The sequence below is a fragment of the Carassius auratus genome, chromosome 39 (genome assembly GCF_003368295.1).
Source record: "Carassius auratus strain Wakin chromosome 39, ASM336829v1, whole genome shotgun sequence".
In the NCBI taxonomy this organism is placed as follows: Eukaryota; Metazoa; Chordata; class Actinopteri; order Cypriniformes; family Cyprinidae; genus Carassius; species Carassius auratus.
Window position 1 is genome coordinate 7,885,986 of NC_039281.1, and position 15,761 is coordinate 7,901,746.

The following is a 15,761-nucleotide window of genomic DNA, read 5'->3' on the forward strand; positions in this document are numbered from 1 at the left end:
CTCTTCAAACTGAGCTCTGTTATATAAAACAACACAGATGCTCAAAATTAATTACTGTCAGGATGATTGCAGTCGATGAAGGCATTCATTGTCAATTCAAACCCTAGAATCACTGTGGCACTCTGATCTCATTTGCATAATGTTGATTTAGGCGCAAGACTGAATATGCAAATGAGATATGAGTGATGGGCGTTATTCAGGATTTTGAATGATCTTCTTAAAGGGACAGCGCACCCAAAAATGTGAACTAGATTTTCATTCATCACCAAAACACAAATGAAGATTTTTTTTTTTTAAGAAACCTGAGACATATCTGTCACTATTTTTTAAGACAAATAAAATTAATACCATTTAAGCAGAGTCAATGGTAACATTTTAAACTGGTTCAGATACAGGTTTTTACAAAAAAAAAAAAGTTTTATATATTATAAACAGCCTTTAAACCGTTTTTAAGAAAAGGGATGAGTCAAAAGTATCATATATTATATTAATTTAAACAATTATCATCAATCGATCAGATTGAGTTAAAAACAATTATATATTATGTGTCTAAAATGTTTAGATTTGTTTAATGCATCAGCTTCTTTACGATCCACTGGTTCATATTTACAACTGCGTAACAATATGGATACATTTTTACACCACTGTGATCAAAAACAGATGATTGAAAATGCAAAGTCATCCTCTGCCAGCAGGAGGCGCTTTCAGAAAAGCAGAAATAATGTGTTCAGTCTTTTGAAGTTTAACCATAAACCTCAATTCATGTCTGTTCGTCCCCAAATGTAAAATCATAATTGAAATCATAATTAAGACTTCCTTATACGATTTAAAACCCTTTATTGATTAAATTTAATGCAACTCAATTTAAAACTTTTTGAGACCCACAGAAACCCTGTAAATTATTTTAATTTTTGAGTGCACTATTCAATAAAGACTTGCAATGCATTGCACAAATCATGGATTACTCGAACTCTAATGATGTTTTGTAACCCTGAGAACACATTCCTTGTCCAAAGAAAAAGAGCAGCTTGAAAACCCATCCAAAAATCCTGCTTTTTTTGTTCCTAGAAACATGCAACAACATGATATGAGAACATGATTGCAAGTGCTGGTTTCATTAACCTGTTGAGTTTGCTTGAGACGTCGATATCATTCATGAAGCACTCGATGTTCAGGGGCAGGTCTGAGGAGTTGGCGCTCATCAGCTTCTTCAGCTTCTCACACTCCTGATAGAGTCGGACCAACGCTCGGGGCTTGGACTTCACATCCAGCTTGTACTTGACCGCAAACTCCTCACAAAAATGTCTGACCAGCCGCTCGTCGAAGTCTTTTCCTCCCATTTCAGGGTCAAAGGCCGTAGCAAGAATCTGTGTGGGTGGAAAAAGCGATTTGTTTATATTTCCACATAACTGTTAAGAATGCATTTAAGAGGAATAAATGTCATCGGCACACACCTTGAGCTTGCCTTTATTAAAGGCACACACAGACACCTGGTAGCTTGAATGGCCGATATCCACAAACACCACTATCCTTGGCTTTTCTTCAGGGGCAGGAAGATCCTGTTTGTAGATCCCGTACGCCAGAGCCACTGCATGCAACAACAACAACACGGATGTCACTCGAGGATGGAAAGTGGACGTGTTAGTGCTGAAACGGTGTTACTGTTCACCTGCGGTGGTTTCATTCATGAGCCTCAGACAGTTGAGTCCTGCGATCTGAGCCGCATCGATGACAGATCTCCTCTCAGCATCGGTGTAGAAGCAGGGCACCTTGGGATTGAAAACAACAGAGTATTCAGAGAATCTACGGTGGACTTCTGTCTCCAGTTACTCATTCACAGCTGAGGGGGAAACGTTCAAATGCAGGGCTTGACGCTTACTTTTTTCTTAAAAAGCACATGTGGTCCTAAGATGAGAAAATGTAGGAGTGCATTTAGAAACTTTAGGGGTGCAATGGAAATATGAGGAAATAATGTGTTTTTCCTTTATATAGGGATACAATAGGTTTATATATTATATATATATATATATATATATATATACACACACACACACACACACACACACACAGTGTGCACACAGATTTTGCCATACGAGTGTTATGCATTTTAGTAAAAAGAAAAAAAAAATAATATTTCGAATTTTAGAAATTTTATATTTTCTGCTTTCATTTTAGTACTTTTTTCATGTTTTTGTCATTTTTATTGGATTTAGTTGTTTTTAAACTTGTTTGTACAGTTATTAATTTGTAATTAAAAAAGAAAATGTTTTAGTTCAGCGTATCAGGTGAAACTAAATGAAAATATGAGTTTATATTAATTTAATTTCAGTTTACATTAATCTTTATTTCAATATTTTAAATTGTTTTCATTAACTATGATAACCCTGACGTATACACACATACATACATACATATATATATATATATATATATATATATATATATATATATACACACCCCGTATTTTTCGGACTATAAGCATATATATATATATATATATCGCATTTATTTAGAACCAAGCACCAAGAGAAAACCTTACCGTCTCCAGCCGCCAGAGGGCGCTCTATGCTGCTCAGTGTAGACTACAGGAGAACTGAGCAGTATAGAGCGCCCTCTGGCGGCTGGAGACGGTAATGTTTTCTATTGGTTCATTTCTCTTGGTTCATGTCAAATTAATTTTGATAAATAAGTCGCACCTGACTATAAGTCGCAGGACCAGCCAAAATATGAAAAAAAAGTGCGACTTATTGTCCGGAAAATACGGTATAAATGTTCTTTGTCTTTCCTTCCCATCACAGAGCTTTCTGAACAGAAGCAAATAATAACCAGAGGAAAAAAAAATACATTCTACGTGACTTATTTATGAACAAGCCCAAAATATTTATTTTGAAATGTTTACCATAGCAAAATGTTTACTCCTTCGAATCCTTATGAAGGATTATAAAATAATTTCCATTTTTACAACATATCATATCTGTGTGCTTATCACTGATCACAAACCGAAGCAGTGTTTAGTGTAATATTAGTATCATGTGATGATAGATGTATGGTGTTTATGTACTTGATGTGTGTTGACCTGGAGACAATAAAGCAGAACCGAACTAATTAAGAGCTGATGCACGAGTCTCCTGAAGAGTTCAGCTCCCAGCGAACACATGCAACATCATCAGGGATGATCATGTTTACACTCACAGAGATGACACAATCAGCGACGGGCTTCCTGAGGGCGCTCTCAGCGGTCTCCTTGAGTTTGGTGAGGAGCATCGCAGTGATCTGTTCAATGCTGAACACCTTCTCCTCCTCCAGGTACATCACCTGCAACATCCAACACACACACAGCTCACATCCGCTCTCACATTTACCGAACAACAGAACTAAAACTAAATCTGCTGCCTCTGAACAAAGCTCACGGCGCGTTTCTTCTGGACGCCTCACTTTGAGCTCCTCACCTTTATTCCCGTCGTTCCCGAAGGCATCTGTGACAGCTCATAAACCAGACTGGACCTCAGGTTCTGGACGAACGGATCGGAGAACGCCCGGCCGTGGAAACGCTTGAATCCTTGGACAGTGTTTTTGCAATTGGTGACCACCTGTGTTTCAGTTGAGACAAAGAAAACATGAGTAAGATCATGCGTGAACACCGCATTAAACCAGGATCTGTCGTCTACACATCACATACCTGGCTTTTAGCTGCCGCTCCAATAGAGCGATTTCGTGGCCCAAAAGACACACATGATCTGAAACAACAAACAAAGATGTAAAAACATTATGACAAATAACTGTACAGGTATAATCAATAATTAATAGAGCATACATGCATGCACACACATTATATATAAACACACTGATATTCAAAAGTTTGGGTTCATTAAGATTTGAAGTGTGTTTTAAAGAAGTCTCTTCTGCTCATCAAGGATGAATTTATTTGATCAAAATACAGTTATATTGTGAAATGTTATTGCAAATTAATATAAAGTTTTTTATTTCAATATACTTTTAAATATAATTTATATCTGTATTTAAAGCTGTATTTTTTTCAGCATCATTACTTCAGTCTTCAGTGTCACATGATCCTTCAGAAATCATTATAATACGATGATTTATTTCGCTTAATTTTTATTTTCAGGATTCTTTGATGAATAAAAGGTTAAAAAGAACAGCATTTATTAAAAAATAAAACGTTTTTTTAAAAAGAGATTAATGCTTTTATTCAGCAAGGAGGACAAAGTGTTAAATTGATGAAAGCAATAATTAAAACTTAAATTGTTAAAATGCTGTTCTTTTAACTTTATTCATCAAAGAATCCCGAAAAAAGTATCACAGGCTCCAAGAAAAAAGAAAGAAAATAAACCTTTTGAAAACTAGTGTGTTTATATAAACAGATATTTTTTTTTAATTATATACAATAATAACAGATATTAATTATAAAATCCTACCAAGTGGAACATTTACACTTGTTACAAATAATATTAATAATAATAAATTGTATCTGAATAAAGCACAAGATTTAAGTCGGAGTATTCCAATATATAAAAAACAAATTAAAATAAATAAATAATGGCTCAGTGTTGGTGTGTTTACTATCTGTTTCTTAAAGCCTGGTTTTCAGACAGTGTGTTTTCCTGTAGCACTATATTATTCGAGTAGACGGCGGATGTATACAGTCAGTACTCGCTCAAAGCCGTGCACGCGGAGGACTCACGGTGTGGCGCGGTCGCTGTACTCATTATCCGCGGTCTCGATTCCTCCGCCTCGAGCGACCGCTACATAGCAGCTCAAAAAGCCCACGTCAAAGCCCACCACTGACATGTCAACAACAGAGAGATCCGCGAACACTAGCAGCCCGAGCCCAAAGGGGAATAGACGGTCGATCTGTAGAATGTGAAAGAGTAAATAAGAGTTTAATTCATTATTCCACTCTAACTTCAGGGAGGAATGAGGCTGCGGATAATAAAACGCCAATCGAGAGACAGACAACAGGACCGTTTCCGGTTCAAGACGGAGCTAAAAGGTCCAACACAAAACTTCCACTCTGAATCTCTTTGAATTTGACCTTCTCTTACTGTCTATGAATTTGACGGCCACTGGAGATTAAAACAAGGCATGAGGCAAACTTTAATTTCTAAACTCAAACATTATTTTTTTTTCAAATTTCAAATTGCTACCAAATTGCTTATAAAAATTAGATTAGTACAATTAAAGTGGCTCAAAAAGTTCATCAAGGTTGTCTTAAGACAAGAACGCATTTTGTTTTAGGGCAACTTTGATGAAACTTTTTTTTTATCCACTTCAAATACTACTGTATAATGCGCAATAATATAATATATTATAATATAATGATCATTAATCTAGATCAGAATTAAAACAGAATCAAATTCTTGGGTAGTGAAGGCAGGGGTGGTTCTAGGGTGAGTGGAGATCCGCGGCTTAGCCCAGAAAAATCCATGTATGTTACTTTTTATTTTAATAAATCAGAAAGATTTACCTTGTTTAAAATATACAAAAACAATAAACAAATATAAAACATTTTATTTAAAGTATTGAGGAAAATACATTTGCTTTTTTCAAACAAAAATTAAGAATTGCAAAACAAATGAAACAGCACGAAAACTGTTACGTACTTGAAATTGTCTAGGGCATGTACCGCAACATTTATATATTAACGTACTGCTGAAGGTGGGGATATGGTGGAAGAACACATGACAGACTCTTTTTAAAGGGAAAAATAAACTGGGCTTTATTCTCAACAAGCCAAAAGGCCACTGGACCCAGTCAAAACAACAATAATGTGCGCTTAATACAATGTGATATAAACAAAGACAAACAACAAACAAATAATAAATGGGAAAAGAACAAAAAGTGGCGCCTAAAGGAAAGAACAAAATATAACAAAAATATCCTTAATCTAAACCTAATCTAACCAAAACAAAAATGTAGAACACAAACCGAAATCTTCAGTGCATCCGGCACCCTAACTAAATTACCTATAAAACAGAAATACAAAGGATGGCGCTCACTCCTTACCTAGTGTGTCTAACAAATCATCGGCTACAGGTGCAGTGTATATCGCGATATACTAACTAACCTGCGTTCTCTTCCCAGAATGGCAGTTTTTAACAGATATCTCAAAGCGAATAAAAAGCTAGACACAAACTAATCTCGCCCATGTTAAGGCGTAACAAATACTTAGAAACACAAAGCACATAGCACACAACTTAATTGGCGGGCAGAAACAGTCAAAACCTCAGTTTACAGCAGATAAACTCATTCCGCTGTAAAGCGCTCAATTTACCACAGAGGAGTTCACAATGTGCTCCGGAGAGAAAGCATGAATCAACACATAACCCATTTTAACCAGCTGGGCAGCCTCCGATTGGCTCTGAAGCGGCGCCTTGATGATGACTGACGTCCAACTCGGCCAATCACAGCAACCTGTGAGCAGAGAGAGTAAACTAGAGACAGAGAAGATAATGAGCATAACAACCGACACGTGCTCAATACACCGGCGTGCACAGATCAATGAAAACAGAATACGCGTGGAGCGTAACAAAAACGATGATTTTGCAATACATATTTTCCATGGTCATATCTATTAATTTATTTGCAACGCTGCAACGGCCCGAAACGCAGCTCACTGATCCAGGTCCTGTCATGATGAGCAGAGACTTTGGAGTGGATCGTTTATTTTTATTCAGTAGCATTAAAACATTCATGTTTATGTGTATTGGGATCGCAAATCATTTAAGTCAGTTCGGGAGTTCGTAGCGGGTTCGCGAATCATTTGAGTCATTTCGGGAGTTCGTAGCGGGATCGCGAATCATTTAAGTCAGATTGGGAGTTTGTAGCGGGATCGCGAATCATTTGAGTCAATTTAGGGATCGCGAATCATTTGAATAAGTTCGGGAGTTTGGAGCGGGATCGAGAATCATTTGAGTCTGTTTGAGGATCGCGAATCATTTGAATCAGTTCGGGAGTTCGTAGCGGGTTCGCGAATCATTTGAGTCAGTTCGGGAGTTCGTAGCGGTTTCGCGAATCATTTGAGTAAGTTTGGGGTTCGCGAATCACAGCTGTATATGGATACGCATTTTTAACTAATTTAGTAGCTAGTTATAATTACGTTTTCCAAGCTTGTTTAGGTGTGAACTCATATTTTTTTATTTAATGATGTGCCTTTTAACAGTATCAAATATATTCAAATCTAAACAAATCATGCCTAAAAAGCACATGCATCTAGGCTAATGTAAAGTTACATGATGAAGTCATACTAGTGCGCGTGTGCATTTTGAGTGCGTTCTTTCACTGCATTATTCGGTGTATTCAATGATTCGGTGTATGCATGTGAATGATCACAAAATTCAAGATATGAACCCTTTGTGCCAAAAGGGTTCTTTCTTGTCATTATAGAACCTTTTTAGCATAAAAGGTTCTTTGGAGTTGAGTGAAGAACCCTATGGTTCTATATAGAACCCCATTTATCCCTTTCTTCTAACAGTTTGTTGTCATAAGGCATCTTAAATATTTTTCATAATTCAAAAACATTAAATGTATATTTTGTAGTGATTACGAGCGGCTATTAACTATTATGTCAATGTAAATATATTATGCATAAACTGTATGTTTAAATATTAAATGTAAAAAGTATATATATATATATATATATATATATATATATATATATATATATATATATATATATATATATATATATATATATTAGTGTATTTTACACGAAACCAGAGAATGTCTATGTACAGGCTCTGACGAAACTAAAACCGAAAGCGCGTGAGAAATTCATCTCAAAGTACGGACTATTTGTTGGACCTTTTGTTTTTAAGCGTGACCCGGATGTTCCTCTCTCGCGTCTGGCAGCACCGGTCTCGTGATGAGCTCTCGGTTTCTTATTTTCACTCGTTTCAGAGCAACGGTAAGTTTATCCAGTCACGCTCTCCGCGGAAGTCTTCCGCGCGTCTACAGTTTCCTTCACCGTCGGGCTTCGCAATCCTCGAAACCATATTACATCACGACTCCCGTCTTCTACGTGAACGCGCCTCCGCACATCGGTCACGTGCACTCCGCGGTCACTGCGGACTGCCTGCACAGATACAAACTCTTAAAGGGATACACCTCCAGATTTGCAACAGGTATGTTTGATACTCTTATAATATAATAGTAACCTTAGATCAGTGTTATACGAGTTTGTATGTATCTGCAGGTACAGATGAACATGGTCTCAAGATCCAGCAGGCAGCTAGTAATGCTGGGAAAGAGCCTCTGAGCTTCTGCACCGAGATATCAGAGAATTTCAAGCATGTTTTCCAAAGATGTGGCATTTCATACACTGACTACATCCGAACAACAGAGCAGAGGCACAGACGGGCCGTCGAAGACTTCTGGACGGTCCTCCACAGCCAGGGCTTCCTCTATAAAGGCACGTATGAAGGCTGGTACTCCACTCCAGATGAGAGTTTTCTCACAGCAGCTCAGGTCACGGACAGCACAGACGCAGAGGGACGAAGGGTTAAAGTCTCCAGCGAGAGCGGACACAAGGTAAGATTTAAATTAGAATAAAAATAATTATCAAATAAAAATTTGATTAATAAAAAGCTTAAATCTAGAAGTAAACAAAAAAACTAGAAAAAAATTATATAATTAAGTGACCAATAAAATTGATTAAAATAAGTAAAAAAAAAAAAAAATGAAACCAAAAATATATATATATATATATAATTATTAAAATAAATCATTTGTAAAGTGCTTAGATCAAAATAGAAGTTAAATAAAAATGAGAAAAACTGACTAAAGTATATCAGTAAACAACCAAAGATGATTAAAATAAAAATAAATCTTTGTTTTTTGATTAAAGGAGACTAAATACAAATAAACTAAAATTAGATTAAAATAAGTACACTTACATTTTAAAATATTTAAAATAAAAAAAGAAACTAAAATATATAAATAATTATTAAAATAAATTATTTGAATAGAAGTAAACTAAAAATTATAAACTATATATATATATAGATTGACATTAGGTACAAAAAATATGCATATGGTAACTTAAAAATTAGATAAAAAAAAATATAAGTAGACTAAATATATCAGTAAACAACCAAAGATGATTCAAATAAATTAAGAACGAACTATATTTTTTCTTAAGGAGACTAAATAATACAAATAAACAAATTATATTAAAAATAAATTATTAAATTACAATACATTTACTTGCCACTAATATTACAGTCCTAACGAGAGTAAAAAAAAACCTGTAATCATTTCATCAAAATCATTTTTTACATTGGTATATTATCTAGTATATTCTTTATTTAAAGTACAACTAACATGTAATGTTGAAGTGTGTAGTTAGTTGCCTTTTACATTTTATAATGTGGGTCCCTTGCATGAGGATGCTTATATTTGGGGTCCATGGCATCTGGTTGACTGATGTGTGATTATATTGATATACAAGAACAAATCATGGAAGATAACTTCATCTCTCTGACAGGTGGAGTGGATGAAGGAGGACAATTACATGTTTCGTCTATCAGAGTTTCGCACCGAGTTGCTTCGCTGGCTTCGATCGAACCCGAAGGTGATCCAGCCGGTGAAGTTTCAGGACTTGGTTCTCCAGTGGCTGGAGGACGATATCCCAGATCTGTCAGTGTCCCGACAGAAGAGCCGGCTCCGGTGGGGAATCCCAGTCCCGGGAGATCCCGAACAAACCATCTACGTGTGGCTGGACGCTCTGGTGAACTACCTGACGGTGGTGGGGTACCCCGAGAGTCACGCTCACTGGTGGACGGCGGTGCGTCACGTCGTGGGAAAAGACATCCTCAAGTTCCACGCTGTGTACTGGCCGGCGTTCCTCATGGCCGCGGGCTTGCCTCTTCCTCAGACGATATACGTTCACTCGCACTGGACGGTGGAGGGACGGAAGATGTCCAAGAGTCTCGGAAACGTGATCAACCCGTCGGACGCCGTCGAGAAGTTCGGTGTGGATGCTTTGAGATACTTTCTTCTCAGGCAAGGCGTTCCGGATTCGGACTGTGACTATTACGACGATAAAGTGGTGAAGATGTGCAACAGTGAGTTAGCGGATGCGTTAGGAGGACTATTAAACCGTTGCACCGCACCCTCGCTCAACCCCTCACAGGTGTATCCTCGCTTCTCCCACGCTTGCTTCCCAAAGGAACAGCTTTGTGGAAAAGCCGTTTCGGAGGATTACAGAATGGTGGAGGCCGTTTCAACGCTTCCGGGTTTAATAGAGCAGCACTTTGAGAATCTAAACATCTATAAAGCACTGGAGGCCATTAGTGCATGCGTGCGTCTCACGAACGGCTTCGTCCAAAGACACGCTCCGTGGAAGCTGGACCGGAGGGAAGACCGGGAATGGCTTGACACCATCCTTCACGTGTCTTTAGAGTGCCTCAGGGTGTATGGGATACTCCTGCAACCTGTGGTGCCAGGGCTTGCCGATAAAATATTATCTAGGTTGGGAGTCACGTTTGAAGAGAGGAGCTGGGATTGTCTTAACTTCCTGAAGAGATATGAAGGAGGAGACTGTGGGCTGGAAGGAAGAGCGCTGGGTCCTGATTTGGGAGTGTTGTTTAGTCGTCTAGAGAGGAGCCCGGTGAAAAAGAAGAAGACTCCCAAAATGGAAACAACACAAGACGAAGGAAAATCTTAGGGAATAGATATATGAATATGATTTAATAAAAGATAGTGATGGATGGTGTTGGGGTTCAGTGACACTTTATACAAATATACAACAAGGCATAAAAACAGACATGTTTTTTTTTTTTTAATGAGAAATACACGAAACTGAAATTGTACAAATTGAAATAAAATAAAGTCGCAATACTCTCATAATTTCCTGTACTTCTTTATACATAAACTCTTCCGTGGTTCGCCTCTCAAAACAATGTTTGACTCTACTTTTGGGATCCTCTTCTTTCAGAAACCTGCGTGAAGCAGAAAATCCGCTAAAACTATTCTTTACACCACTGATGAAATGCATTCAGACGCTCTTTTAGAAATAGGAGTTGGTGTTCTGGCCAGGTTGAGTACCTAAGGAAAGAAAAACGGTATATTTAAAATATCGCTGACGTTGCATTTTGATAAAGAACAGCACTGAGAATGAAAACAAAAACAAATGCGTGAATTTAGAATACACTGTTTAAAAAAATACAAGGGCGTCAAGTTACGAAAAATCAAACAGGGTGTCGTACTTCTCATTTCTGAAGTTTTTAATAAATGTTTTATATCAATCCCTTACTAATAATGACATATGAATAACTGTATCCTGAAATATATAGCATATATAGTCATACCATGAAACCGAATAATGGTCATACTTCCCACCCGTTTATGTTTCACTTTCAGATTTAAGGTCGATGAATGATTGAATGTTTGGATTTCCTCGATATACATTAATTGGCTCAGCTGTTAACGATCTGTCTGGACAGTTTTACAGACTAATTTTGGTCAACTACTGTTTATTGGACTATTAAGGGGGCAGCCCTACAGGAAATAAGGATTTATGTTGATATTGCTCCATTTGAAGATGTTTTGAGGGCAATGTATTTCATGCAAAAACACAGTAGTGCATCGTGGCTGTTAGAAACGGAGTTATGTAAGGATTGAAGCATACTTGAGAGCTGCTGCTGGAGCTGTCTGACCAGCGCTGCGGTCTGCTGCTGCTGCTGGGTCTGCTGCATGCCTTGCTGCATGCTTTGGCGTGGGAACTGAGAGAAAACACAGTCAGAATAATCAAAAAAAGTGGAGAACTGTTTTAATAAATGTGTATCTGACTGATTTCCCACCGCTTTGTGTGTCAGTGCATGATGCATTTTAAAAGTACATGATTGAAAGATGTGTAGGTGGTTTGGGGTCTCACCATGGGTTGCATTCCCAGGGTCTGGGTGGGAGTCTGGGGGGCTGCCACCGGCTGCTGTTGAACCTGCTGCTGCGGCACCTGCTGCGGCTGAACCTGCTGCTGCTGTTGCACTTGTTGCTGCACCTGCTGCTGCTGTAAGACAAACACACAGACACCATCACTTTATAGGTGAATCAATTTGGACGGAGTGTCCGTGACGTCACCCCATTGGTTTCCGACGAGTGCTTTAAGGTAAAAGTGGGCGTCGCCAACTTGGCAGCACGTCACCAAGCGTCACTCCCGGGTTATCGAAAATGGTCAAAGAGCTGGTTGCTGAAACCACGCCCACCTAACTCAACAGCAGCGACAATCCACCTGTCACTCAAATGGCCACGCCCTTAATTATGCAGAACTTTAAGGCTTCATATAATTTTAAAAGGATGAGTTATAAAAAATATTCACCCCCCTAAAGAGTTGTCACGAAGGGCAAAATCAAATATATAGACCAAAATAATTTTTATTTCAGGCTGTAAACGTTGTGTAGTGAATTTGGGAATTTTAACACGCTCCCTTTAGGAGGCAGCCTCTAGTGGCCAGTCGATGAAGTTGGAAAATCTGAACTTTGGTGAAAATTCGCGCCACGTTAACCAATCAGGAGCTTGCTCTAGTAGTGACATGATTACGATGGTAGCAAGCTGAGGCAAAATCCGAAATGACAATGGAGGAATTGTATTTTATGTTTAACCCCAAAAGAGACATCAGAAGTTGCAGTGTCAAACCAAGACGGTAACATGATCACTAAGCTCTCGCTGATCGCGCGGAGCTGATCATCTCCAAAATCGGCGATACACATTTTTAAATAGACGCTGTCTTTATAAATAAACCACATATTTGAGTTTAAAACAACTACATTCTCAACTGAAATACTTTTAAAATTACATTTCATGACACCCTAACAGTAATATTCATCCCCCTCACTGTTGTCACGAAGGGCAAAATTATCTATATAGACCAAAATAATTTTTTGTACCAGGCTGTTTTTTTCTGCCGTAAAGTAGGGCATTTTACAGTTTTTTTCAATCGCTAACAAGCGCTTAACCATACTTCAGATACTTTTTCTAAACTCTTAACACAGACAAACACCTACAAAACACAATTGGCCAAATGGATAATTTTCTTCTCAAAAACACATTTTGTTAAATATATACTAAGTCTTCATTTCAAAATAGAACACATCTTTCTCTGCACACACCAACTTTACCAAAACACTGGAAATCTGACTCAAAATTAAATTATTCTGTCAAAGAATAACACTTGTTTTCACCTCATAAGGTACATGCAGTCAATCAAAGTACACCAGGTTTCAAAATACTGGCTATTGTTGACATTACAAAAACTCCATAGACTTTTATGTTTCAGTTTTACAGGTATTTGCATGCAAAACATGCAATTCATTGTTTTACACTAAATTTCTTGGTTAGGAACCGTATGTCCAAATATACAGTAATGTTCACATTCAAAAGCATTCCAGTAAAAAGCTATTTTTTTCCTTTACTGTTTACTGCAGGAGGTACAGTAGAAACACGGTATGATAGAACAGAAAAGGTTTGACAGTATTGCTTACAGTGAACAAAATATCCATGAAACACATAAGAGCATTCTGAACAAAAAACAACAACAGCAAAAAGCCCAGATAAAAAGGGGGGGGGGGGGGTAAAATAAAAACAATCTCTCACTGCTCCTGCTCCTCTCACTGCTCCTCTCACTGCTCCTGCTCCTCTCACTGCTCCTCTCACTGCTCCTCTCACTTCTCCTGCTCCTCTCACTGCTCCTCTCACTGCTCCTGCTCCTCTCACTGCTCCTCTCACTGCTCCTGCTCCTCTCACTGCTCCTCTCACTGCTCCTGCTCCTCTCACTGCTCCTGCTTCTCTCACTTCATCTCTCACTGTTCCTGCTCCTCTCACTGCTCCTCTCACTGCATCTCTCACTGCTCCTGCATCTCTCACTGTTCCTGCTCCTCTCACTGCTCCTCTCACTGCATCTCTCACTGCTCCTGCATCTCTCACTGCTCCTGCATCTCTCACTGCATCTCTCACTGCTCCTGCATCTCTCACTGCTCCTGCTTCTCTCACTGCTCCTCTCACTGCTCCTGCTCCTCTCACTGCATCTCTCACTGCTCCTGCTCCTCTCACTGCATCTCTCACTGCTCCTGCTCCTCTCACTGCATCTCTCACTGCTCCTGCATCTCTCACTGCTCCTGCTTCTCTCACTGCTCCTCTCACTGCTCCTGCTCCTCTCACTGCTCCTCTCACTGCTCCTGCTCCTCTCACTGCATCTCTCACTGCTCCTGCTCCTCTCACTGGTCCTCTCACTGCTCCTGCATCTCTCACTGCATCTCTCACTGCTCCTGCTCCTCTCACTGCTCCTCTCACTGCTCCTGCTTCTCTCACTGCTCCTGCTTCTCTCACTGCATCTCTCACTGCTCCTGCTCCTCTCACTGCTCCTCTCAATGCATCTCTCACTGCTCCTGCTCCTCTCACTGCTCCTCTCACTGCTCCTGCTCCTCTCACTGCTCCTCTCACTGCATCTCTCACTGCTCCTGCATCTCTCACTGCTCCTCTCACTGCTCCTCTCACTGCTACTGCTCCTCTCACTGCTCCTGCTCCTCTCACTTCTCCTCTCACTGCTCCTGCTCCTATCACTGCTCCTGCTCCTCTCACTGCTCCTGCTCCTCTCACTTCTCCTCTCACTGCTCCTGCTCCTCTCACTGCTCCTGCTCCTCTCACTTCTCCTCTCACTGCTCCTGCTCCTATCACTGCTCCTGCTCCTCTCACTGCTCCTGCTCCTCTCACTGCTCCTCTCACTGCTCCTGCTCCTATCACTGCTCCTGCTCCTCTCACTGCTCCTGCTCCTCTCACTGCTCCTCTCACTGCTCCTGCATCTCTCACTGCTCCTCTCACTGCTCCTCTCACTGCTACTGCTCCTCTCACTGCTCCTGCTCCTCTCACTTCTCCTCTCACTGCTCCTGCTCCTCTCACTGGTCCTCTCACTGCTCCTGCTCCTATCACTGCTCCTGCTCCTCTCACTGCTCCTGCACCTCTCACTGCTCCTCTCACAGCTCATGCTCCTCTCACTGGTCCTCTCATTGCTCCTGCTCCTATCACTGCTCCTGCTCCTCTCACTGCTCCTGCTCCTCTCACTGCTCCTCTCACTGCTCCTCTCACTGCTCCTGCACCTCTCACTGCTCCTCTCACAGCTCATGCTCCTCTCACTGCTCCTCTCACTGCTCCTGCTCCTCTCACTGGTCCTCTCACTGCTCCTGCTCCTATCACTGCTCCTGCTCCTCTCACTGCTCCTCTCACTGGTCCTCTCACTAGTCCTCTCACTGCTCCTGCTCCTCTCACTGCTCCTGCTCCTCTCACTGCTCCTCTCACAGCTCATGCTCCTCTCACTGCTCCTCTCACTGCTCCTGCTCCTCTCACTGCATCTCTCACTGCTCCTCTCACTGCATCTCTCACTGCTCCTGCTCCTCTCACTGGGCCTGCTCTTCTCTCTGGGCCCCTTGCTCTTACTCTTCCTCGTCCATACATTACAGTGTTTGTCTTTTTCTGTTTCTGTTTCCAAAAATATCACTCTTCAAAGTCCTCCTTTTATTGTATAAGTGTCAATGTAATAGAAAAAAATAACCCCTGCCATTGAATCTGAGCCAGATTGGAATCAGTTGTGGTTGGCCCAATTTACACAACATAAATCAGCTAAGATATATTGTTTTTGAACTGATATCATTGCAGAAGCAGAGGTTTTTATACTGTATCTAAGGTTTGGAACATTGTTTTTGCTATTGTGGGATGTTGTGTGTTAACATTTGTAAATACTACAAAAACCATCC

At 39.9% G+C, this 15,761-nt stretch overlaps 3 protein-coding genes across 5 annotated transcripts in view; 1 reads left to right on the forward strand and 2 right to left on the reverse strand.

Moving 5' to 3' along the window:
• Window positions 1-5,002, reverse strand: part of LOC113057848 (heat shock 70 kDa protein 4-like) — a 12,274-nt gene extending 7,272 nt beyond the window's left edge. Inside the window, exons 1-8 of the mRNA XM_026225391.1 lie at window positions 4,703-5,002; window positions 3,680-3,737; window positions 3,450-3,590; window positions 3,193-3,315; window positions 1,670-1,769; window positions 1,455-1,588; window positions 1,123-1,367; window positions 1-16 (exon numbers count right to left, since the gene is read on the reverse strand). The exon at window positions 1-16 is cut by the window's left edge and continues 61 nt beyond it. Coding sequence (XP_026081176.1) covers window positions 1-16; window positions 1,123-1,367; window positions 1,455-1,588; window positions 1,670-1,769; window positions 3,193-3,315; window positions 3,450-3,590; window positions 3,680-3,737; window positions 4,703-4,809 — 924 coding nt within the window. The 5' untranslated portion in view covers window positions 4,810-5,002. The remainder of the gene's footprint in view (window positions 17-1,122; window positions 1,368-1,454; window positions 1,589-1,669; window positions 1,770-3,192; window positions 3,316-3,449; window positions 3,591-3,679; window positions 3,738-4,702) is intronic.
• Window positions 5,003-7,816: 2,814 nt separating this feature from the next.
• Window positions 7,817-10,857, forward strand: LOC113057850 (methionine--tRNA ligase, mitochondrial-like). The gene is made up of 3 exons (XM_026225396.1): window positions 7,817-8,141; window positions 8,213-8,547; window positions 9,503-10,857. Exons 1-3 carry the CDS (start codon window positions 7,883-7,885, stop codon window positions 10,682-10,684), a joined length of 1,776 nt encoding a protein of 591 aa, XP_026081181.1. The 5' UTR covers window positions 7,817-7,882; the 3' UTR covers window positions 10,685-10,857.
• LOC113057849 (mediator of RNA polymerase II transcription subunit 12) overlaps window positions 10,681-15,761 on the reverse strand; it is a 34,810-nt gene continuing 29,729 nt past the window's right edge. For all 3 annotated transcript variants that reach the window (XM_026225394.1, XM_026225395.1, XM_026225392.1), the window contains exons 42-44: window positions 11,894-12,025; window positions 11,648-11,741; window positions 10,681-11,064 (exon numbers count right to left, since the gene is read on the reverse strand). In XM_026225394.1, the coding sequence (XP_026081179.1) occupies window positions 11,027-11,064; window positions 11,648-11,741; window positions 11,894-12,025 (264 nt within the window). In that variant the 3' untranslated portion in view covers window positions 10,681-11,026. The remainder of the gene's footprint in view (window positions 11,065-11,647; window positions 11,742-11,893; window positions 12,026-15,761) is intronic.